This window comes from Oncorhynchus mykiss, chromosome 11 (assembly GCF_013265735.2).
Source record: "Oncorhynchus mykiss isolate Arlee chromosome 11, USDA_OmykA_1.1, whole genome shotgun sequence".
In the NCBI taxonomy this organism is placed as follows: Eukaryota; Metazoa; Chordata; class Actinopteri; order Salmoniformes; family Salmonidae; genus Oncorhynchus; species Oncorhynchus mykiss.
The window spans coordinates 40,696,221-40,721,427 of NC_048575.1; the positions used below are offsets into that span (position 1 = coordinate 40,696,221).

The following is a 25,207-nucleotide window of genomic DNA, read 5'->3' on the forward strand; positions in this document are numbered from 1 at the left end:
ACTTTAGGTCACCAGTTACATGTGTGCCAAACGTGAAATGTTTTTTGCAATGGGAAGTAATAGTTGTACATTTTTGATTGGAAAATGCTTAATGGTTGTGCTTTTGTATTCTTGTGATTGGGACCTACTGGCTTATTGTGTCTGAGTTCATGGACTGTTTATCCTTTAACATCATGCTGTGTGTGACTGCTGTCTTTCCATTGGCCCTATGCAGTGGTGTCGTGGTGCCTGGAGAAGTTGGTATGCTCTAATGTTGCCCAACATGTCCCAAATGGCCTGCCCAGCGAAGGAAAGGCAGCCTGTGTGAAAAACCCTATGTTTTCCTATGTTTTTATTTTTCCTATAGATTTTTTGCAGATATTCACACAAAATATTTTGTAAGAAAAAATACAAAAATGTGATGGCCTGTCCACAACAATGCTTAAACCTCAACAATCTGATTGGGTGGGTTTGCCCTCTGTCCACCCAGGCCCATCCGTGTCTACTCCTCTGACGTAAACAGCACATGATGACAATTGCGCATCACAAATAGCCTACTAACCAACACTTCGGCCAAAAACAATTCAATACCTGGTTTGCCTTGTTGCCTTAGTTGGAAGTTACTGGTACATATCATAATGTCTTTCCTACCCTACTGGCTACCGATGTCATTCTTCTGTGAGCTGCTCCATACCAAAACCAGTTGAGAGCTGCACATTCTTGCTACCTGCAGATTATATTCTGCTGGAACTAGGCTATGTATGTGGCACACATGTGAATATATTTAAAGTGCTTTGCAATTGTGTAGGCTACTTTGTGCTTGATTTCTCTACTGTACTACATAATTGATAAGTCGCATACGTCCACTACACTACCACTACACTACTTTTATACGCACCAGTAGGGATTAATAAGTGAGGATAAGCAATGCCCACTGAAAAAAAGAGGTGAGTATACAGTTTACCTGCGTATACCCTCCACTACACCATTGGCACAAAAGTGTACTCTCCTACATGAGTGGGCTGGAATTACGGTTTATGTCCTTTCAGAATCACGAGCATGTCACTCACTGGAGGCCTATAGGTTCACCACTGTACTAACCTGTCACTCACTGATGGCCAATAGGTTTGCCACTGTACTAACCTGTCACTCACTGAAGGCCTATAGGTTTGCCACTGTACTAACCTGTCACACACTGATGGCCTATAGGTTCACCACTGTACTAACCTGTCACACACTGAAGGCCTATAGGTTCACCACTGTACTAACCTGTCACACACTGATGGCCTATAGGTTTGCCACTGTACTAACCTGTCACTCACTGATGGCCTATAGGTTTGCCACTGTACTAACCTGTCACTCACTGAAGGTCTATAGGTTTGCCACTGCGCAAACATGTCTATAATAGATATAAAGGCTGGTAAGATTCAAGATAGAAGTATTTAAATTTGGTCTGGCGAAGCAGTTTTATGCGCTGACTGAATAGAAGCTGATAGTTATTAGCTTTTTTACTCCGCTGGTCTTTGCTGGTCTCGGTAAGAAAATTATGAGCCCTCATTGTCTTAGACTGAGTAAAGACGAGTACAAATGTCTCCAACACTGAGACAAAACCAAGATATTAAATACCGCATCAGACTATTCTCAATTTAATCTTGTCTTTACTAATATGTACAATTAGTTTATATTTCAATGGCCGATTATGAAATGGGCAGGAACAGGGGCAGGGGGAAAAAGACGTTATCTGTATGCACTCAAATAGCGAGTGGAGGCAGTGAGCTTTCCGACTGGTCCGTTTTGTAGGCTACTTCAGGTTTATAGTGGAGCAGGTGCTTAATATGAGCAGCTGAGAAATAAATATAAGAACACTTAGGGTACTAGGGGGTAACTAGCCCCACCCCCAAGAACAATGTCTAATTCCTGACACATAAAAAGCAATGTTTCGAGAGAGAAAAAATTGTGTGTGGATGAAGGTCATGCTTAGGCAAATAAACTATAAAGGGAAATAAATGACTGCAGTTTACACTTTAGTTACAGTGCCTTGCGAAAGTATTCGGCCCCCTTGAACTTTGCGACCTTTTGCCACATTTCAGGCTTCAAACATAAAGATATAAACTGTATTTTTTTGTGAAGAATCAACAACAAGTGGGACACAATCATGAAGTGGAACGACATTTATTGGATATTTCAAACTTTTTTAACAAATCAAAAACTGAAAAATTGGGCGTGCAAAATTATTCATCCCCCTTAAGTTAATACTTTGTAGCGCCACCTTTTGCTGCGATTACAGCTGTAAGTCGCTTGGGGTATGTCTCTATCAGTTTTGCACATCGAGAGACTGAAATTTTTTCCCATTCCTCCTTGCAAAACAGCTCGAGCTCAGTGAGGTTGGATGGAGAGCATTTGTGAACAGCAGTTTTCAGTTCTTTCCACAGATTCTCGATTGGATTCAGGTCTGGACTTTGACTTGGCCATTCTAACACCTGGATATGTTTATTTTTGAACCATTCCATTGTAGATTTTGCTTTATGTTTTGGATCATTGTCTTGTTGGAAGACAAATCTCCGTCCCAGTCTCAGGTCTTTTGCAGACTCCATCAGGTTTTCTTCCAGAATGGTCCTCTATTTGGCTCCATCCATCTTCCCATCAATTTGAACCATCTTCCCTGTCCCTGCTGAAGAAAAGCAGGCCCAAATCATGATGCTGCCACCACCATGTTTGACAGTGGGGATGGTGATGAGCTGTGTTGCTTTTACGCCAAACATAACGTTTTGCATTGTTGCCAAAAAGTTCAATGTTGGTTTCATCTGACCAGAGCACCTTCTTCCACATGTTTGGTGTGTCTCCCAGGTGGCTTGTGGCAAACTTTAAACGACACTTTTTATGGATATCTTTAAGAAATGGCTTTCTTCTTGCCACTCTTCCATAAAGGCCAGATTTGTGCAATATACGACTGATTGTTGTCCTATGGACAGAGTCTCTCCCACCTCAGCTGTAGATCTCTGCAGTTCATACAGAGTGATCATGGGCCTCTTGGCTGCATCTCTGATCAGTCTTCTCCTTGTATGAGCTGAAAGTTTAGAGGGACGGCCAGGTCTTGGTAGATTTGCAGTGGTCTGATACTCCTTCCATTTCAATATTATCGCTTGCACAGTGCTCCTTGGGATGTTTAAAGCTTGGGAAATATTTTTGTATCCAAATCCGGCTTTAAACTTCTTCACAACAGTATCTCGGACCTGCCTGGTGTGTTCCTTGTTCTTCATGATGCTCTCTGCGCTTTTAACGGACCTCTGAGACTATCACAGTGCAGGTGCATTTATACGGAGACTTGATTACACACAGGTGGATTGTATTTATCATCATTAGTCATTTAGGTCAACATTGGATCATTCAGAGATCCTAACTGAACTTCTGGAGAGAGTTTGCTGCACTGAAAGTAAAGGGGCTGAATAATTTTGCACGCCCAATTTTTCAGTTTTTGAATTGTTAAAAAAGTTTGAAATATCCAATAAATGTCGTTCCACTTCATGATTGTGTCCCACTTGTTGTTGATTCTTCACAAAACAATACAGTTTTATATCTTTATGTTTGAAGCCTGAAATGTGGCAAAAGGTCGCAAAGTTCAAGGGGGCCGAATACTTTCGCAAGGCACTGTATTTCATGAAATTTTGTTTTTAGAAAAGGGGAGTTTTTCAGTTTTTTTTTAACTGCCCCCAGAGGTGCAAGTTACCCCAGTAGAAGATTATGCCATAGGGTTTCACACAAGTGATACTAATTCTTTAGTAATTAATACATAAAAACTAAGTATAGTTGTCTTATTTTAATTATTTAAATAAAATATGGGGGGGGGGTTGGTTTTACACATGTCACCATTAATATCTGCACTATGAGGAGATTTGATGTGAAGCTGCATATTCATTTTCTTTGTTCCTTTTCAATACAATCCATTATGTACAATTACACTAAATATTATTTTGAAAGGTTTATAAAGGTTTTCAATAGTTGTTTTTAATTCATTAAAACATATAACATTTAATAACAACACCTTAACCAATTAATTCAGTATAACATTGATTTGGAAACTCTTATGGTCTGCTTTTGCACGATTGTACATCATATCAAATCAAATTGTATTTGTCACATGTGCCAAATACAACCGGTGTAGACCTTACAGTGAAACGCTTACTTACAAGCCCTTAACCAACAATATTAAGACAATATTTACTAAATAAACTAAAGTTTAAAAATATTTTATAAAAAAAAGTAACATAATAAAATAACAATGATGAGGCTATACACAGGGGGTACCGGTACCGAGTCAATGTTCGGGGTTACAAGTTAGTCGAGGTAATTTGTAGGCAGGGAAGTCATTTGTAAATTGGGAGGTGCCGGAAGAAAAAGTGAGCCCGAGAGGGTGGTGACCTGGGGGGCTCTGAGTTACTGGAATGCATGAAAGGAAAAATCACTTTTATAATAAAGCATTGCATGTATTATCATCACTTCTGCATACTGGTGTAGAGCAGTAGACTAGAGAGAGGCGCTTTCAGGAGTTGCACACATGGGGAAATTTTGTGCGCCCTTTATAAACACAAATTGGCCTTTATAAACGCATTTCATACAATTCTACAGGATTTCAGATGAATATAGACATTAGCAGAATATTTGTTAATACCTCACAAATTATCTAAATGACAGGCTTTACTTTGACACGGACAATCTGAGAATCTGAGCTCAATGAAAATGACTTTGTCTTGAATCCATTAATAGCCCAGGCCTAAGTATGTGGAGACACACATATTGTACAATATGAGGAGGATTTTTTGTTCTAAAAAAGCTTTCGTTTCACTGACTCACTCAATGATGCGCACCTCAATCACCGGCAATAACCGATTTGCTCGTGCCAAAAGCTTACCTCTCTTTTGTTTTACTTTGTAAAACAATGCTGTTCGCTCAGTAGGTCTATTTGGAAGTTGATAACTTCGTAGCCTACAGACAGATTAGTCTACTCTTTTCAGCAGGATCTGAGTTTTCCCGCGATTGTATTTGAAATATTGCAAAAGGCCTGTATTGCCTGACAGCAGTAATTCTATAACTTTGGCAAATGTATTTAAATGTGTCAGGGGTTCTGTGATACCTCCAGCACCCTTCCCGTGGCTATGATTCAATAAGGAAATAAATGATTAAGTGCAGGGCTGGAGAGATGAGAGTTGCATGCTCATGTCTATCAGAGCAGAGAGGTCATAGATCATATGCTTTTGTTATAATTTTTCCATTACAAACAGTGAAAATAATGTTTAATGTCAAGAGAGGTAACGGATCCTGGCAAATGGGTTCTGCAACAAAACAGTCCAAAACTGAGCACCGAGGTAGGGGTAAAGTGTCTATGCGTACATAATAAACAGTGAGTAGCAGCAGTGTAAAAACAAAGGGAGTAGTGGGGGGGTCGATGCAAAAAGTCTGAGTGGCCATTTGATTCATTGTTCAGCAGTCTTATGGCTTGCGGGTAGAAGCTGTTAAGGAGCCTTTTAGACCTAGACTTGGCACTCCGGTACCGCTTGCCGTGCGGTAGCAGAGAGAACAGTCTATGACTTGGGTGACTGGAGTCTGACAATTTTTGGGGCCTTCCTCATACACCACCTAGTATATAGGTCCTGGATGTCAGGAAGCTTGGCTCCAGTGATGTACTGGGCAGTATACCCTCTGTGGCGCCTTATGGTCGGATGCCGAGCAGTTGCCATACCAGGCGGTGATGTAACCGGTCAGGATGCTCTCGATGGTGCAGCTGTAGAACTTTTTGAGGATCTGGGCACCCATGTCAAATCTTTTCAGCCTCCTGACTGGGAAAAGGCGTTGTCGTGCCCTCTTCACAACATTCTTGGTATGTTTGGACCATGATGGTTTGTTGGTAATTTGGACACCCAGGAACTTGAAACTCTCGACCTGCTCTAGTACAGCCCCGCCGATGTAAAATTGGAGCACAACTCACGAGCCCACCTCCTGCACTGCTCACACCTAATCCAGTCCCCACCTGTCACTGAAAGCAGGGGGAAAGTTGCCAATTGAAAAGCTCTCTCTTAAAAACGTAACTAGCTATCCAGAAATATGATATAAAATGCAGTGTTAAATATTTAAAAGGCTATAAAGTAACATTAACTATAAAGCTATCAGTCAGCAGTGGAAACATTTACAACTGCCATTAAGTCATGTTATATTTTGTATGTATTTTACCTCAGACAATCTGGTAGTAAGGTTGCTAGCTAGCATTCATTGCAGCTTATGCTAACTAGCTAGCTGGCTAGCATTTACTGCTAGTGAAGTTGCTAAATAGCATGTTAGCAAAAACTAGCACTAACTGGGCTAGTCATTGTCTAAATGACAGGTAGAAACACATTCATAACCATAAAGAGGTAACTAGCCCCCAGGGGCCAGGGAGGCGGGTTGCCTCCAGCACACTCATCCAACATATTACTGCTTTACTCAAATGATCTACATTTTTCTCTAAATGTATTTTAAGGCTTTCCTACTTGTATATTTAAAAAACTATTCTAGATCTAACTTCATTGAAATACATCTACAACTTTCTCAAAATGTAAAAAAAAATGTAATACATTTACCACAACTTTTGAAGTATCTCCAAAAGTAGTGGTGACACAGGACATTTTTTGTTGAGCAAGTGCAGTGGCAGCCAGGGAAAGTATTGGGGAAATAATTTGGTGACATCTTGTGGTCTTTATGTGAATTACAGGGGGTGGCAGTTACCCCAGGGGGCTAGTTACCTCCTAGGACCCTACTTCACTTCAAGCATCAACCACTGTTTGAGGAGCAAGCTCTTGCTGCCCAACAAGTGATATTCCGCCCAAACTGTATGCCATGGACTCTCAAACCTTGTTCCTGCAGCTACCCAGTGCTTCATTTTGAAATCTGTTCAGGAACATCGATAGTAACATGTTTTCGCAGTGAAACATATTTCACTAAACTGTTGACAGCCTTTCTGCGCGCTCGAGAAAGGAATAAAGGAGAGAGAGGAGGAGATGGAAACGCATGGTGGTGAGATATTCTGTAGAGCTAAAAGTCATGTGTCACCCAGTAATTATGAAAATATAAAAATGACTGGGCTCATAAGCCTATTAAAATATTACTAGGCTATACAAAATCAAATACAAATTTCCTAGGTGGCAAAGGTCCGGATGGATAATGTAATTTATCAGCGTAGTGACAAACCCCCACCACACAACTCATGCGACCCCAAACTGTTCACACCCCTCTTGTTGGCGGAGAGAAAATGTAGCAGTTATTTTTTTTTATGTAACCTCTTTTTATCTAGGCAAGTCAGTTAAGAACAAAGTCTTATTTACAATGACAGCCTATCCCAACAACACTGGGCCAATTGTGCACCACCCTGTGGGACTCCCAATCACAGCTGGATGTGATACAGCCTGGATTTGAACCAGAGACTGTAGTGACACCTCTTGTACTGAACTGCAGTGACTTAGACCGCTCCGCCACTTGGGAGCCCAGGTGTCTTAAAGCTCCTTTCCTGCAATTCTATGCATTCTTCCATGTCTTATGTGTGTTTATATGATACCAGGGGTCGAAGCCCGATCTGCGGTCCGTATGGATCCTGTTCTGTGTCCGGATCCAGTCCGCGGTACGCCAGTTGAGTATGGAGGGCCTCGGCTATATGTTCTCTCCCAGGCTAATGGATATCATTTTTGGAGCATAGCATAAGGTAATCAGTCCATCCAGTATGCATAATAATACAGTCCACACTCAAAGGCGATTACTAAAATGTGTTTAATTTTGGAGTATAGGCTAGAGCAATTATGTACCAAAGACATATTAAATCAGTTTTGTTTGATGTTTTTCTGCCATGCGTAATATGCGGTAGGCTATGTATTGTATATAAGCACAATCATCACTTTAATTCAGGTTGTTTTTTGGGGCTTGGGCTCATAAGCCTATGCATAAGCTCTAATATGTCTATGGGAGTTTTGAATGAATCATCCCCCTAGAAAGCACTGTCCATTTCGTTGTGTTAGGCTCTGAAACAACATCCACAAACAACAACCATGTTTTACATTGTTTCAACCTGCTGTTCATCTTATTTCTTAAAATTTATCATCACAGTGAGGTGAGTTTTTAAAGTATGATAGGCCTACTGTTTTAGTGAGCGTTTGATGTGATTTCCAATTGCGTTTGCATTGATGTCAGAGTGGTTAGGGACAATAGAGCCTGAGTATCAGGCCATTAGGACCTGATGGAGGGACAATAGAGTCTGAGTATCAGGCCATTAGGACGGACAATAGAGCCTGAGTATCAGGCCATTAGGACCTGATGAAGGGACAACAGAGCCTGAGTATCAGGCCATTAGGACCTGATGGTAGTTAGCAAGTTGGGTACTACCAAAGCATGTCCAGAGTGTTTTAAAGGAGATTACCGTGGAATTTGACTGCAGTCATGACTCATCACTGCCGGTGTGGCGGTAATACGGTCACCACAACAGCCCTAGTAGCAGCATCATGTTATGGGCATGCTTTTCATTGGCAGGAACTGTGAAACTGGTCAAGATTGAGGGCAAAATTGATGGAGCTAAATACATTTCAGTCGGCAAGAGACGTGGGACTGGGCCGGAGGTTCACCTTGCAGCAGGACAATGACCCTAAGCACACAAGCAAAGCTACACTGGAGTGGTTTAAAAACAAGAATATAAATGTCTTAGAATAGCCAAGTCAAAGCCCAGACCTCAATCTGATTGAGAATCTGTCACAAGACTTGAAAATTGCTGTTCACCAATGGTCCCCAACCAACTTAACCTAGCTTGAGCAATTTTGCCAAAAAGAATGGGCAAAAATTACAGGATCCAGATGTGCAAAGCTGGTAGAGACTTAACCAAAAAGACTCACAGCTGCAATTGCCGCCACAAGATGCTTCTATCAAGTATTGACTCAGGGGGGTGAATTTTTGGGGACGATTTTTGTTTTTGTTTAATTAACTTTTGTGTCACCCCCAAAAATATTTTGCACCTTCAAAGTGTTAAGTATGTTGTGTAAATCACAATTAAATACATTTTAATTCCAGGTTGTAACTCAACAAAATGTGAAAAAGTCCAAGGGGTGTGAATACAAGGCACTGCATGTGAGAATGCTTTTCATCGACTACAGCTCAGTGTTCAACAACATAGTGCCCTCAAAGCTTGTCATCAAGCTCAGGATCCTGGGACTGAACACTTCCCTCTGCAAGTGGATCCTGGACCTCCTGATGGGATGACCCCAGGTGGTGAGAGTAGGCAACCACACCGACACCCTCAATCACGGGGGCCCCCAGGGGTGTATGCTTAGCCCCCTCCTGTAGTCCGTGAAGAAGGCATGGCAACGCCGCTTCACTGAGCTCATTCTACTGCCAATGTTTGTCTATGGAGATTGCATGGCGGTGTACTCATTTTTATACACCTGTCAGCAACTGAAATAGCTGAATCCACTAATTTGAAGGGGTGTCCACATACTTTTGTATATATAGTGTACTTGCATTCCCGTTTTTCAATTTATTTTCTATTTTTTTTCTATTATTATCTATATTATTATTATCGCTGCATTGTTGGAAAGAAAGGAGAAAGGGGGATACCTAGTCAGTTGTACAACTGTATGCATTCAACTGAAATGTGTCTTCCGCATTTTACCCAACCCCTCTGAATCAGAGAGGTGCGGGGGGCTGCCTTAATCGACATCCATGTCTTCGGTGCCGGGGAACAGTGGGTTAACTGCCTTGCTCAAGGCCAGAACGACGAGCTCTCAAGGTAAGAATTTCACTGTCCTGTTTTACACCTGTTATATAATCTGCACATGGCTAATGAACTTTGAAACTTGAGATTCACCTGGTATTGTCACATCCTGCCCATGCTGTCGGTGTCCTGACCCCTCTTGTCAGAAAGTGAAGTCACGGCTGTGTAGGGAGCAAACACTGTCACAACACCAGCTAATACAGAGGGAGAGAGATAGAGAGATGGGGGGCGCTGATTCACTGTCAGAGGGCCACCGGCTGCTATGTTCTATGGCTGTGCCCCCTATTCCCAATCGGCCCTGGTCAAAAGTAGTGCACTATATAGGGAATAGGCTGCCATTTTGGATGAAACCCATGAGTCTCAAGTCTCATTATAAAATCCTAGTGGTGTGGCAGTCTAAGGCACTGCATCTCAGTTCTAGAGGCATCACTACAGACGCTGGTTCAATTCCAGGCTGTATTAGAACCGGCTGTGACTGGGAGTCCCATAGGGTGGCGCACAATTGGCACATCGTCGTCTGGGTTAGGGTGTGGCTGGGGTAGGCGGTCATTGTAAATAATAACTTGTTCTAAACTGACTTGCCTAGTTAACAAATAAAAAGTAATGCTGCATGTTTCCATTACCTGTGCTGGTAAACGACGAGAGCAGCTCAACAGTACCAAGTGTGTGGTGTGGTGCCGGATCCACTGGTGTGAGCCTATTTGAAAGGTCATGACTCATTTGTGGTGAGCTGTGTTGGGGAGAGCTGCAGGAGGGAGAGAGGATGAACATTTGAATCACTTCATACATGAGACAGGCCTGTTAATGTCGATGAATAGGCGGCCCCACTGAAGCCACAGTGTCTGGGCGAGGCACCTCACTCACTGCATGTCGACCGACTAAAGTTGCCATCTGTGTGCCAGGGTACTGTCATTCTTTTGGAGAGAGGGAGCCCTAAGAATAGTCTCAGACATTAAAGAGTGATACTGGGGAGAGAGGGAAAGAGGGAGAGAAGGAGAAGATGCTACGCCTCTGGCCCATTCAACTGACTCATGGCTTTAACAAGGGTAAGTCATACTACCAAAAGTTCCTAACAAAGGATAGGGGGCTCTGTATTTCTTTCCTCGTGTTGATTTGTTTTGTTCAGCACAAGTCAAATATTATGTAATTAACTCTGCAGCAGAGAGACGATGACAAATGGTGTTTGTGGCTAAGAAACCCCCTTTGAGGAACTAGCGGCAATGCAATTTCATGCGGCTTGTGCCAAATAGTGTGTGTTCAAAGTCGACAATGTTTTAATTATGTCACTTTTGCAACGTCTCAGTGGTTTAAGTAATAAAAAAAACATAACGGGTTTATGCAGCGGTTAAACCCTACTTCCTTTGTCAAATCAATAACCAAATCCTCTTAGGTAAAACTCATTGTTGCTCTGCTGTTTGGCTCAGATTATGTGCTCCTGTTCTTTGTTGGGTATTAGAGAGACGATTCAGATCCCTCCCCCACTGTTTAGTGAGATTACTTTTACCTACGTGTTAGCTGTAAAGATCAAAGAAGCAACGTAGCGTAAATGCTAAATACATGTCAAGCGTGGTTTTGTGATTAGATGGTGGTGTTAACCTTTTATTCCGAAATACATAGATTAAAATCGAGGGGAAGATCATTCCTCGATCAGGGGGTCCAGGGATTGGGAAGAGGAATTTGGAGGTTAGATGATTGTGCAGTTGGATGTAGAGTAACTACCGGACCCTATTTTGAAATTCAGCAGGCTTTGACTCACCGGGCTATTGTCCCAATGTTGTTCCTGAAACTAACAGATAAAGACTTTTCCCATCCATCTTCACAATCACTAATGTTCATATCCTCACACACACACACCTGTTTCTTAGAGGGAGCTTGATCAAAATAGTGCAGTCCAAATCATTGGATAAAACGTTTTTGGAAACTGTTTCTTTCAGTTAAGAAGTGTCCAACCTCGTTGAATAAAACATTCTGGTAAATTCAAATTAACCCAATATTTTCCCCTGACATAAGTGTTTCCCTCTGAAAGGCAGGAGGTGACTACCCTGCCAAAAGGAGGTGGGTGGCTCAGGCTGCCAAGTTACATTAGCCTTGTGAGGTTCCTGCTCCAGGCCCCTTATGTTCCTCTGTCAAATGACTCTGTAAGGGAGAAGAGGCAGAAAGGCATGTTCATCAATCCAGTAATTATGTTTACTCCGCTCTCCCCAGCATGCACCATACTATAGCTGGTGGTCCGATGGGTAGCCTATTTCATATGAACCCATCCATTGTAACATTATTTAATTTGTAACATGATTTAAGTTGTAACACAATTTAATTTGAAACGAGCACAATTACATATTTCAAAAGACAAAAGTACATACTTTTGAAACAACTGAGCAGGAAAGAAAGAAAAAATTTGAATATTTTTTTCATGCCAGATCCTATTAGCAAAAGCATTTTAGTTCTAGCCCAGTGAGCTGTCCTGGACTGTTTCTCCAACATCTGTTTATAATTATTCTGGGTTTTGTTATCAGATCCCCGTCTTTGGAAATTGCTTTGCAGATTTGCATATGGTTGACGATAGACTATTAATTGCTTTTTATATTTTCCTAAGGAAACAAAGAGAATTAATGACAGCTCAAGGCCAATTAAGGCGAAAAACAAGTGCAGGAGGAGAAGTTGTCACACACAGCATCGGTCTGTCGCCGCTGTCACCGTCGAGCGCGTATGCGGTTGGCGGGAATGCCACCTGTGTGCCAACTGGTGCCCACCACCGCGAGAGAGGTACTGCTGGGAAAGACTATCTCCACTGAGCCCAGAGACCAACCATAGTGGAGAATGATCAGAGTAAAAACTCAGTGGTTTTACCACACAATGCTTCCTGATTCCTTGAAAACAAACACATGCATAGATGGAGAGAGAGAAAGAGAGAGGGAGGGAGGGAGTATGAGGCATCTCAGCAGATGCAGAGAGAGCCTGGAGAGGGAGCTGGAAGGCGGTGAGGGACAGTTGTGAGCTGGCATGTTGAGAGAGGCTTTTAGAGATGAAGCTCCAGCACAAACAGAGGGTTGAGCCAGCTGGGAGGGAGGAAGGGAGGGAGGTTGGGAGAGAGATTGTTAGCTCATAAAGGTCAGACTGTACCTGAAGAAACTTTGGTCTGTCTCAGGTAGGCAGACCTTTCTCTGAACTGAGAAGGCGCTTGAAAACACTACCGTAGAAAAAAGTTGTTGCTTTCACCCACATTGTTTAAATCTGCCCTTAAATCTGCCACAGTTTCATGAATCCTTGATTGCAATACCTAATTGTTAACCTCTGGAACCCTCAACTTTTTTTTACATTTGAGACCAGACATAAGAAACAACAAAGCACAAGCTCTAACAACCATGTTAGAAATGTAACAACCAAGTGATAAAACCCTAAATAATAGCCCCTTCAAATTAACTTAAACTGATTGGTAGATAATACCACTTTATATACAGTATGTGTGAGTTGCTGTCAGTTTTGGAATGGGTGGCTAGTGTAACGGATAGCTGCTAGCTGTTTCACATCCGTTACACTAGTCATGAACTAGTCCTGAACATGTCTAGAACTAAAATCATTGTATTTGGTACGAATCATTTCCTAAGTTATAGACCTCAGCTGAATCTGGCAATGAATGATGTGGCTGTTGAGCAAGTTGAGGAAATTAAACTTCTCGGTGTCACCTTAGACTGTAAATTGTCATGGTCAAGGCTTATTGATGTAATTGTTGTAACGATGGGGAGCATTTTGTCTGTGATAAAGAGATGCTCGGCATTTTTAACACCACAGTCAACCAAACAGTCTCTAGTTGTATCTAATTTTATCTAATCTTGACTATTTCCCAGTGATATGGTCAAGTGCTGCAAAGAAGGAGCTAGAGCAGCACGTCTTGCATTTCAATGTACACCGAGGGCGAATGTCAACAGTATGCATGTCAGTCTCTCTTGGCTCAAAGTAGAGGAGAGATTGACTGCATCAATTCTTGTTTTTGTGAGAAATATGAATGTGTAGAAAATCCCAAATTGTCTGTGTAATGAACTTACATATAGCTCATACAAACATACTTACCCCACCAGACATGCCACCAGGGGTCTCTTCACAGTCCCCAGGTCCAGAACAAATTCAAGGAAATGTACAGTATTATGTCGAGCCATGATTGCATGGAACTCCCATCTTATATAGCGCAAACCTGCTTTCAAAAAACAAATAAAGTAACATCTCACAGCACCACGCCTCTCCCCATGCGACCTCATTTTTGTGTGTATGTACTGACATTGATGTGTAACTGGTAGATGCACACACACACACTATAAAACACATTCTATGCACACCCACACATTATTATTCTTTAGTTGTATTGCTTCTTTTCTTTGTGTGTCATTTGTGTGTTTTTGGTTGTATTTTTTTTTTTAAATATACATGTAAATATATAGGTCTGTAATGTCTATGTTAATGTTTTTTTAATATATATATGTAAATTGTAACGTCTTTATGTCCATGATGTTTTTTGTTATGTATTGGACCCCAGGAAGATGAGCTGTCACCATTGGCGTCGGCTAATGGGGATCCTGATCAAATAAAATACAAAAATAAAAAAAAAGTGTAAGGAAGCAAGATTAAGTGCCCCTGTTTGTGTGTGGTTAGTCGTTGAATCTCCTCCCCTTGGTGAACATGTCGTTAAGCATTTCAGTCTTTTGATGTCTGCTACAGAACATGAGCTGAACAAGCCACAGAGAAGTCTGTGTCAGAAATGGAACCCTGTTCCTTATATAATGAAATGCTTTTAACCGGAGCCTTTTGGGCCCTGGTTAAAAATAATGTGCCATATTGGGAATGGGGTCCCATTTGGGATGCATAGGCCTGCTATAGCTCCAGCCTGTTCTCCCAATGTCTCTGGTAGTTGGCAACATGGTAGTTCTTATAAATGAGCAAAATGTTGAAAAAAAAGATTATTAACAGATCTCAAAATAATTTACTGTATGGTAAACACACAGTTAGCAATCTAAAGCAGTATAGTATGTTCCCGAAAGGGAGAGTTCGACCTTTAGAAAATTTGATTGCTTATGTGTTGGAGTTGATTGTGATTTACATTATTTAATAACTCCAAACTTGAATTTTATTTAGTTTATTGTGCTTTTAATGTTCTGTATTTACTTTTTATCTATGTATCAGTGTTGGCTACAGTATCTTGTGTTTAAATTCCCACACCAGTAGAAATCCACTTTTTCAAGCTGAAAGATGATGGCCAAAGCTTACCCATGATGTTGCACAACAGTCATCACTTTAGTCAAAGTATGATTATATGTGGGCTTGAAAAGACAAATCCGAACTGCCTACTTCGTGCAAATCCGTGTGAATGCGGTGTCTTTTCCTATGGTATGACATATATTTTCAGCCTACGTTTCGTTTCAGGGCTAGGTTTTATTTGAATGTCACCACCCACCAGCATGGCATTGTTTATTCATCAGAAACCGCTGCAAAGTTCTTCCTCTTTGTGACTGAGATGAGCCAAACAGCCTTGTGTCCACTTTTTACCTGAAAATTATCATAATTCATTGGATCATTTGTCAATTTTCACATATTTTTGAGCTAGTCTGTATTCAAATATATATATATATATATATATATATATATATATATCTCCTCCCGTTGCCCCAAGATGAATGGTTTTGGCCACTTAAGTTTTGCTTCACTTCACACACCACTGCTTTGATTGGGGTAACGTTAGCTGGCAACCACAAGTATCTATCCAGATAATGAAAAGGCACCCGCAAAAGAAAATGTAAGGAACTTATAGTTAGTTACGTGTCATTTGTGGCATGCATGATCACTAGAAAAGTCATTGTAGCCTATCTTTTCACTTCTCCTGTGAGAACCATGAGCATGGGCTGGCTTGGAAGCCAGCAACCTACAAAGGTTGCACCATGTCCATTACAATGTCGAAAAACACATATCAGCTATCTTTCAATAGTTATCCATATTACCTTCTTATTCGTTCTAACTATTTCTATGTCAGAGATAACAATAGATTGCCACATCAAAGATAGGCCAGTGGTTTCCATCTGTGGCAAAGTTTTCCCTAAATCAATGCTTATGACAAATCCAGCTGACTAATCTTTTGAATACGGTGTAAAAGAAAACCAGCAAAAACAGATATCTTTAGTTAGCAAGATAACCTTAGCTAGCTATCTAGCTAGCTAATTAACATGCCTGCTAGCTACACTGACAACTATCAGTGCCTCTACGTGATAGGTCCCATTCCCAATCCTTGAATATATATAAATAGCCTTTATCATTCGTTGGAGGTGGAACCTAAACATGCATTTCATGTCTAGGATAGGAAATTGAAATAGTGGCGGCAACTTCCTCCTTGAAAGTCGCAAAACCAAGGGGATTCATAAAACGTTAGCATTAAACGTTCTGTACACTCATGTTGCAGTAGTTACAAATCAGTTGAGTGGCCATCACCTCCTTTTAAATGACGCAACAAAAAAAAAACGCTCTACAACCAATAACAAAATAACAACAAGCATGTGTCACGTAAACAACATTAAGCTACACCAGTGTTTTTCTCTGAGCATAGAGGGAGGGAGGCGGAGAGGGGAACAGATGGATGGCTTTCATTTTGTGATTATGAATCTAGTGGGTTATTTAGTCATGTTTCCGGGAATAAACAATGCTGTGATTAGGATTCACCAGACGCCCCGTGTTTGACGAAAACGGCTTTTAATAATTATCTTGGCACAATTAGAGTCACTGGGCCCTTCTGATTGCCATGGCTCCTCCAGGCAGGCTGCACTCCTCATGTTCCCTCTTTTTTTTCAATGTCTCTACTAGTCTATTAATAGTATATTTTTTTTATTGGAATCACAACAATAAGGTGAAGACTTTGTGGTACCTGCATGTAGAGTTGCAAAAAACCTGGGATTTTGCAACCCTACGTTTTCCCCCCTTTTTCCTGTTCTCCTCTGAAATGGATTAGGAATCACAACACTTTCTTCCCTTCGTGTGTGCAATAGATGTTGGGCATTATTAGAGATAAAAATGGCAATACACACATTTTCAAGTGCATTAATTGTTCATAAAAGGAATGAAATGCATAGAAATCAAAATAAATTGAATAGGAGTCCCCATTCAAGTCAATGATCAGTCTGTTCTATTCATTCTATTTATATTTAATCCTACCCAATAGTCAAAATCCAGTTAGATAACCTTTGAAAAACTGGGCCCTGATGTGATTCCAACTTCCAAGCCTGTAGAATTGATATAGCCAAAAATATTTTTCTGGAAGCAAAACTGTAAGACCCTGTGATATACAGTGCATTCAGAAAGTATTCAGACCCATGACTTTTCCCACATTTTGTTACATTACAGCCTTACTCTAAAATATATTTTTTTTAAATGAGCATCAATCTACACACAATACCCCATAATGAAAAAGCAGGGGGGAAAAATGTTTTTATTAAAAATAAAAAACAGAAATACCTTCTTTACATAAGTATTCAGACCCTTTGCTATGAGACACAAAATTGAGCTGAGGTGCATTCTGTTTCCATTGATCCTCCTTGAGATGTTTCTACAAATTGATTGGAGTCTACCTGTGGTAAATTCAATTGATTGGACATGATTTGGAAAGGCATATACCTGTCTATATGAGGTCCCACAGTTGACAGTGCATGTCAGACAAAAACCAAGCCATGAGGTCAAAGGAATTGTCCGTAGAGCTCCGAGCCAAGATGGTGTCGAGGCACAGATCTGGGGAAAGGTACCAAAACATTTCTGCAGCATTGAAAGTCCCCAGCAACACAGTGGCCTCCCTAGAGCTAGCTGCCTGGCCAAACTGAGCAATCGGGGAAGAAGGACCTTGGTCAGGGAGGTGACCAAGAACCCAATGGTCTCTTTGACAGTGCTCCTTCCTCTGTGGAGATTGGACAACCATCCAGAAGGACAACCATCTATGCAGCACTCCACCAATCAGGCCTTTATGGTAGAGTGGCCAGATGGAAGCCACTCTTCTGTAAAAGGCACATGACAGCCTCTTGGAGTTTGCCTAAAGGCACCTAAAGGACTCTCAGACCATGAGAAACAACATTCTCTGGTCTGATGAAACCAAGATTGAACTCTTTGGCCTGAATGCCAAGCGTCAAGTCTGGAGGAAACCTGGCACCATTTCTATGATGAAGCATGGTGGTGGCAGCATCATGCTGTGGAGATGTTTTTCAGCGGCAGGGACTGGGAGACTAGTCAGAATCGAGTGAAAGATGAACGGAGGGAAGCACAGCGAGATCATTGAGGAAATTTGGAGAAACTCCCCAAATACAGGTGTGTCAAGCTTGTAGCTTCATACCCAAGAAGACTTGAGGCTGTAATCGCTGCCAACATGGGCTTCAACAAAGCACGGCGGTTTGGCAAAGGAACCCAGATCCTCAAAAAGTTATACAGCCGCACCATCGAGAGCTTCCTGACCGGTTGCATCACCGCCTGGTATGGCAACTGCTCGGCATCCGACCGTAAAGCGCCACAGATGGTAGTGTGTACAGCCCAGTTCATCAATGGGGCCAAGTTTCCTGCCATCCAGGACCTATATTATATTAGGCGGCGTCAGAGGAAAGCCCCAAAAAACACGCCAGTCATCCAAGTAATAGACTGTTCTCTCTGCTACCGAATGGCAAAAGGTACCGGAGTGCCAAGTCTAGGTCCAAAAGGCTGCTTAACAGCTTCTACCCCCAAGCCATAACACTCCTTAACAATTAATCACCCAGACTATTTGCATTGACACTCCCCCCCAGCTGTTTATTATCTATGCATAATTACTTTACCCCTACCTACATGTACAAATTACCTCGACTAACCTGTGCCCCCACACATTGACATATTTTCTTAACTGCATTGTTGGTTAAGGGCTTGTAAGTAAGCATTTCTCGGTATTCGGCGCATGTGACAACTACAATTTGATTTGATTTGAGTAAAAAGGTCTGAATGCTTATGTAAATGTGGTATTTCAATTTTTATTTTTTATACATTTGCAAAAATTTCTAAAAACCTGTTTTTGCTTCCGGGTATTATGGGGGTATTATAATAAATTATGGGGTATTGTGTGTACATTGATGAGGGGAAAAAAACATTTTCATCCCTTTTAGAATAAGGCTGTAACTTAACAAAATGTGGAAAAAGTCAAGGGGTCTGAATACTTTCCGAATACACTACAAAAGCGATCCAGGAGAAGGAAGAGGATGCATTACAAATGGGCCCCTATTCCCTATATATTGAAGGAATGGGTTGCCCTTCAGGACACCCATCCATAGTGCTGTTTGAACCAAATCACAAAATAAGAGGATTTCTTATTCAGACAAGAGTCATGCTGCAGAGGGCAATCATCCTGAACCCTGTCCAGACGCAGACTGGGGTGAGGTGACTGAAAATGTCATAAAGTACCATTACAGTTAATGAGACGTCAGAGTCCAAACGCATGTAGAGGGCCAGGCAGGCAGCCCTGGTGCGTCTCTTACAGGGCTAATAACAATGGATCCACAAAAGATTCACAGAATCAAAAAGGAAGCGGCCATGTCTCAAAAGAGGGCCAAATGTGAATGTCCTCACACCTTGGTATTTTTCTTTGAAAAGTGAGTTGGTGTGGATGGTATGTGTCCCATTAAAATGAGCTGTAGAGCTGCAGTAAAATGGGTGATGATTTGGTTACCTCTGACCATATTAACCTTGACTTCCACTCTGCAAGCACACACTCCCATCTAAGCAAACTAAAGAAAAAAGGAATGACATAGTGGTGATGAATGTAAAGCTAGAACGTGCACTCGCTACATATTCAAATGAAAATAACATATTATATTCCAATTGCAGGGTAGGCTAATCACGTATGTCTTTTTGTTTATCATTTATTCTGTTCAATTGTCAGGAACCATGTGCAATCATGACATTGACTATTACTGGGTAAAATACAAAACTGAGCAAAGTTCAGTGTCGAGGTGCGACATTTTACCCTACTCCACAATGCAAGCAACAAAATTGTCATGGTTAGTGTTCATGTTCAATCATGTTACCATCTCTCGACTGGAGTGTCAAATAATAGCTTGTATTGTGTTATGTGTATGCGTTTCCATATCTGTTTCTACCTCTAGAAATAGAATTACAGTAAAGGGCGTAGCCCATCAGACCACAACAATTTGACTGTACCCTCATGGATACACTCAGTAATTATATTTCTATGTTTCTACTTTTCTCTCAGGTGAAGTACGGCCATTTTGCCTTTGTGTGGGATGTGGCAGTGCTGGAGTATGTGGGCATCAACGATGAGGACTGCTCCTTCTACACTGTGGGGAACAAGGCACCAGACCGGGGATACGGCATCGCCCTGCAGCACGGCAGTCCATACAGGGACATCTTCTCCCAGAGGTACGTTGAACATTTAAGGCTTTATTATAAGTGCTAATATATGCTTAGAACAAGTAATATAATACATGCTATTTATTCAACAGGTTTATCCAAAGCGACTTACAGTAATGCATGCATATATTTTTTTGTATGGGTGGCCCCAGAGGGAATCGAACCAACAAACCATGCTGTAAACAGTGCCATGCTCTACCGACTGAGCCACACAGAGCTGCAAAAAGTGTTAATACAGTACACTATTCAGTGTACAAGCAGCAGTGTGCAAACATACAGGCTACCCTAACTACACGATTGCCTCATCTACAATGTGAGAAGGATTTAGTCGTTTCTGTTTTTTGAAGTCAACTGCTGTAATGGCCTTTCAGTGAAATGTCACCTTTTGTTCAGTGGACTGGAGTTTGTCCAAGTCATTTTGTAAAAGGACATTTGTGAAAGGACATCAAATGTTGTGATGGAATTATAGGTGGTTGATAGTTTGACAAAGTACAGCAAGACAAAATGCTAAATCACTTGTCCATTAGAAATTACCTTGAAGATGATTGACAAGGGCATGTAGTAAAGCTAAATCATTATGACATGCTCAAGTCCCCCGTGCACCTGTAATGATGTGCTACTGCACTTGTTTTGATTTCTATACACACTAAGAGAGGATCCTTCATGCCATTAAGAGGCAGATGCAAGCTGAATTTGTATTTAGAATGAACAAGGGTATATATGTGTGCGTGCGTGTGTGTGTGTGTGTGTGTGTGTGTGTGTGTGCGCGTGTGCGTGCGTGTGTGTGCATGTGTATATCCGTGCGTGTGTGTGGGCGTCTGGTGCTCCTGTTTGTGCGTGTGTGTGAATGAGCCCCAGCGTGTGATTCAGTATTTATTTTTATTCTATTTGCACCTCTTTGTCTACTGATGCACACAACTGCAGAATATTGCCACTAATGGTGGTTGTGAAAGTAAACAAGTTATTAATTGACAGTCCTATTTAATTCCTTGTCATTATTTCCAGGACTTTGTCAGGCTCTTGGGGAGCGCTTTCCAAGCTCATTTTAAAATAAAACAGTTTACTAAAAGTGTTCCCTATGGTTCCCAAACAATGCAGGGGAAATTACTGAGACAAAATTGTTTTGGAAACATGACTTCTTCTGACTTTTTGGATTACACAAGTCAATGAAGCACAACAATGAAATGATGGAGAAATTGTATTTGTCTCCCAGCAGTGGCTGGGAGACAAATACACTCTCCATGGTGTTCCCCACTATCATCACAGAGTTGGAGAGTAACTGATTACATGTAGTCTGTAACTGTAATCCATTACGCCACCAGCTAAAACAAACATACAGTCAATAATACAGTAGAAAAATAAGTCTATATACAATGTGAGCAAATGAGGTGAGATAAGGGAGGTAAAGGCAAAAAAGCCATGGTGGCGAAGTAAACACAATATAGCAAGTTAAATATATATATATATTTTTTTTTAAATACATTTAAAAAAATTATACACTGGAATGGTAGATTTGCAGTGGAAGAATGTGCAAAGTAAAGATAATAATGGCGTGCAAAGGAGCAAAATAAATAAATACAGTAGGGGGAGAGGTAGTTGTTTGGGCTAAATTATAGATGGGCTATGTACAGGTGCAGTAATCTGTGAGATGCTCTGATGACACACCAAATGTGTTTGATGGATCCGTTATGTCTTCTAATGCCTCTTAAGTGGAAAGTCATCTAAAAGTAAGCCATACAAGATTTGGGTAATCCTAAAATTACATTACTGATTAGGGAAATACTGATCATCAGTATTTATTATCAAACTGTGCCAACATTCCCTCAACTATTGCTATTTGAAGACATGGAATAGCTTGGGGTTGATATTGCGTTTGAATAAAAAACATGGATATCTCCAAGGGTTTTGTTGGCCTTGTCAATCAGAATTTCATGTCCTGAAAGACAATGGAGACAAAACATTGCCAAGCTATCAATAGTCAGTCAAATAGCCAGTGATTTTGTGTGTAATTAGAGTGGGAGCCTGTGCAAGTGCACAGGGTATTGTTTTGGTCTCCAGTCTACTCATAAAATATTTCACCGTTTACAGTTCCCAGTGTATTAAGATTAAAAATAATTGATCTGCTTTAACATTGTGGAAAGAGAGAGGGTGTATGTGTGTGGGGCACTACTCTGACAGTGAGGGTTCTATCCACTTCCCCTAATAGCACCTTGCTCTCCGCTGTCCTTCTTGAGAAGGGGGGGGGGGGGGGGGGGGTAGTGGTGGGGGTGTCGTTGATAGAGTACTGCCATTACATTACTCATCACGAATACAACTTGTTGTTCACCTTGATAGAATCAAACAACCCAGAAGAAACAGTTCCCAGAGAGAAGTGATGTTTTCCACTTACCGGAGAGAGTGTGAGTCACTGTGCCACCATACATTGATGTGTATATATAGTGTGCTGGTAATGATGTGTGGTAACCAGACTGAGTTGATCATCCAGATATAGTGTAGACAGAGTCAGAATGTTGCAGTTTTCAGGAATTCGATGAAAACTACGGATTTCAGGTGAGAACCCTATGAGTCTTGCACTTAAATAGCAGCAGCATGCACACACAGCCACACAATCATGCATACAGTGCATTCGGAAAGTATTCAGACCCCTTGACTTTTTCCACTTTTTGTTACATTATAGCCTTGTTCTAAAATTGATTAATTCATTTTTTCCCTCATCATTCTACACACAATACCCCATAATGATAAAACAAAACAGGTTTTTAGAAATTTTTGCTAATTTATAAACGTTTTAAAACTGAAATGACATTTACATAAGTATTCACACCCTTTACTCAGTACTTTGTTGAAGCACCTTTGGCAATGATTACAGCATCAAGTCTTCTTAGGTATTACACTACAAGCTTGGCACACCTGTATTTTGGGAGTTTCTCCCATTCTTCTCTGCAGATCCTCTCAAGCTCTGTCAGGTTGGATGGAGAGCGTCGCTGTACAGCTATTTTCAGGTCTCTCCCGAGATGTTCGATCGGTTTCAAGTCTGGGATCTGGCTGGGCCACTCAAGGACATTCAGAGACTTGTCCCGAAGCCACTCCTGCGTTGTCGTGGCTGTGCGCTTAGGGTCGTTGTCTTGTTGGAAGGTGAATCTTTGCCCCAGTCTGAGGTCCTAAACACTCTGGAGCAGGTTTTCATCAAGGATCTATGTGTACTTTACTCTGTTCATCTTTGTCTCGATCCTGACTAGTCTCCCAGTCCCTGCCGCTGAAAAACATCCCCACAGCATGATGCTGCCACCACCATACTTCACTGTAGGGATGGTGCCAGGTTTCGTCCAGACATGACGCTTGGCATTCAGGATAAAGTGTTAAATCTTGGTTTCATCAGACCAGATAATCTTGCTTCTCATGGTCTGACAGTCCTTTAGGTGCCTTTTGGCAAACTCCAAGCGGGCTGTCATGTGCCTTTTACAGAGGAGTGGCTTCCGTCTGGCCGCTCTACAATAAAGGCCTGATATGTGGAGTGCTGCAGAGATGGTTGTCCTTCTGGAAGGTTCTCCCATCTCCACAGAGGTACTCTAGAGCTCTGTTAGTGACCATTGGGTTCTTTGTCTCCTCCCTGACCAAGGCCCTTCTCCCCCGAATGCTCAGTTTGGCCGGGCGGCCAGCTCTAGGAAGAGTCTTTGTGGTTCGAAACTTCTTCCATTTAAGAATGATGGAGGCCACTGTGTTCTTGGGAACTTTCAATTCTACAGAAATGTTTTGGTACCTTTCCCCAGATCGGAGTTCTACAGACAATTCCTTCGAGCACATGATTTGGTTCACTGTCAACTGTGGGACCTTTTTATATAGACCGGTGTGTGCCTTTCCAAATCATGTCCAATCAATTGAATTTACCACAGGTGGATTCCAATCAATTGGTAGAAACATCTCAAGGAGGATCAATGGAAACAGGATGCACCTGAGCTCAATTTAAAGTCTCATAGCAAAGGGTCTGAATACTTACATAAATAAGGTATTTCTGTTTTTGCAAAAATGTCTAAAAACCTGTTTTCACTTTGTCATTATGGGGTATTGTGTGTAGATTGCTGAGGATAATTTTAAATCCATTTTAGAATAAGGCTGTAACGTAACAAAATGTGTAAAAAGCAAAAGGGTCTGAACAATACAGGTATCGACCACATTCCTCTTTTTTCCAATGTTTGCCTAAAATGACATAAAACCCAAATCTAACTGCCTGGAGCTCAGGACGTGAAGCAAGGATATCCATATTCTTGATACCATTTGAAAGGAAATACTTTGAAGTTTGTGGAAATGTGAAATGAATAGAATATAACACATTAGATCTGGTAAAAGATAATACAAACAAAAAAAACATGCTTTTTTTCAATTTATTTTTTTGTTCCATCATCTTTGAAATGCAAGAGAAACAGCAGGATTTCAACCTTTAGAGCCCTGTTCCTATATTTGAATATAAAAATAGATTTTATCAAACAGAACTATGCTACATTTTATCTCTGGGACCCTCAGGATGACAAATCAGAGCAAGATTACTGAATGTAAGTACAATATTTACCTTCAGAGGTGAATGTATCAAACCAGTTGCCGTGATAAAAGTTTTTGTTGTTGTTATGCACTCTCCTCAAACATTTTCATGATGTTTTTTTCACTGTAATAGCTACTGTAAATTGGACAGTGCAGTGGAGTGGAGGGACAACGATCCCTCCGGTGGAGGGACACCGATCCTGTAGAGGTTAAATTGCCTAAAAGAGATGGGAATGCTTTGCCAGGAAACTATTACTTGAATTGTATTGTATTTCTGGAATCAGTGTCGGTTCAGCCCTCCCAAAGTGGTGAGGATATTGACCCTAGTAATGGCATTTAGCCACCAATGGCACAGTGAGTGACAGTGTTCTTCTTAGATCTTGAGGGTCCATGGCGCTCTGTGCATGTGCGCGTCTTTTGGAGTCGATTTCCAGTTTGTGGAAATTACTTGATTTTGTGGAGGCTCCACTGTGGCAGCGGTGAGAATGAGATCGACACCTGACATTGTCAACCTCT

General features: G+C 41.3%; 1 protein-coding gene across 3 annotated transcripts in view; it reads left to right on the plus strand.

The window, feature by feature from the left end:
- Positions 1 to 25,207, plus strand: part of grid2 (glutamate receptor, ionotropic, delta 2) — a 555,674-nt gene that overhangs the window by 507,900 nt on the left and 22,567 nt on the right. For all 3 annotated transcript variants that reach the window (XR_002475295.2, XM_021620870.2, XM_021620869.2), the window contains exon 14: positions 19,998 to 20,164. Coding sequence is in view for 2 of the 3 variants with exons in the window: in XM_021620870.2 (XP_021476545.2) it covers positions 19,998 to 20,164 (167 nt within the window). In the remaining variant the exon portion in view is untranslated. The remainder of the gene's footprint in view (positions 1 to 19,997; positions 20,165 to 25,207) is intronic.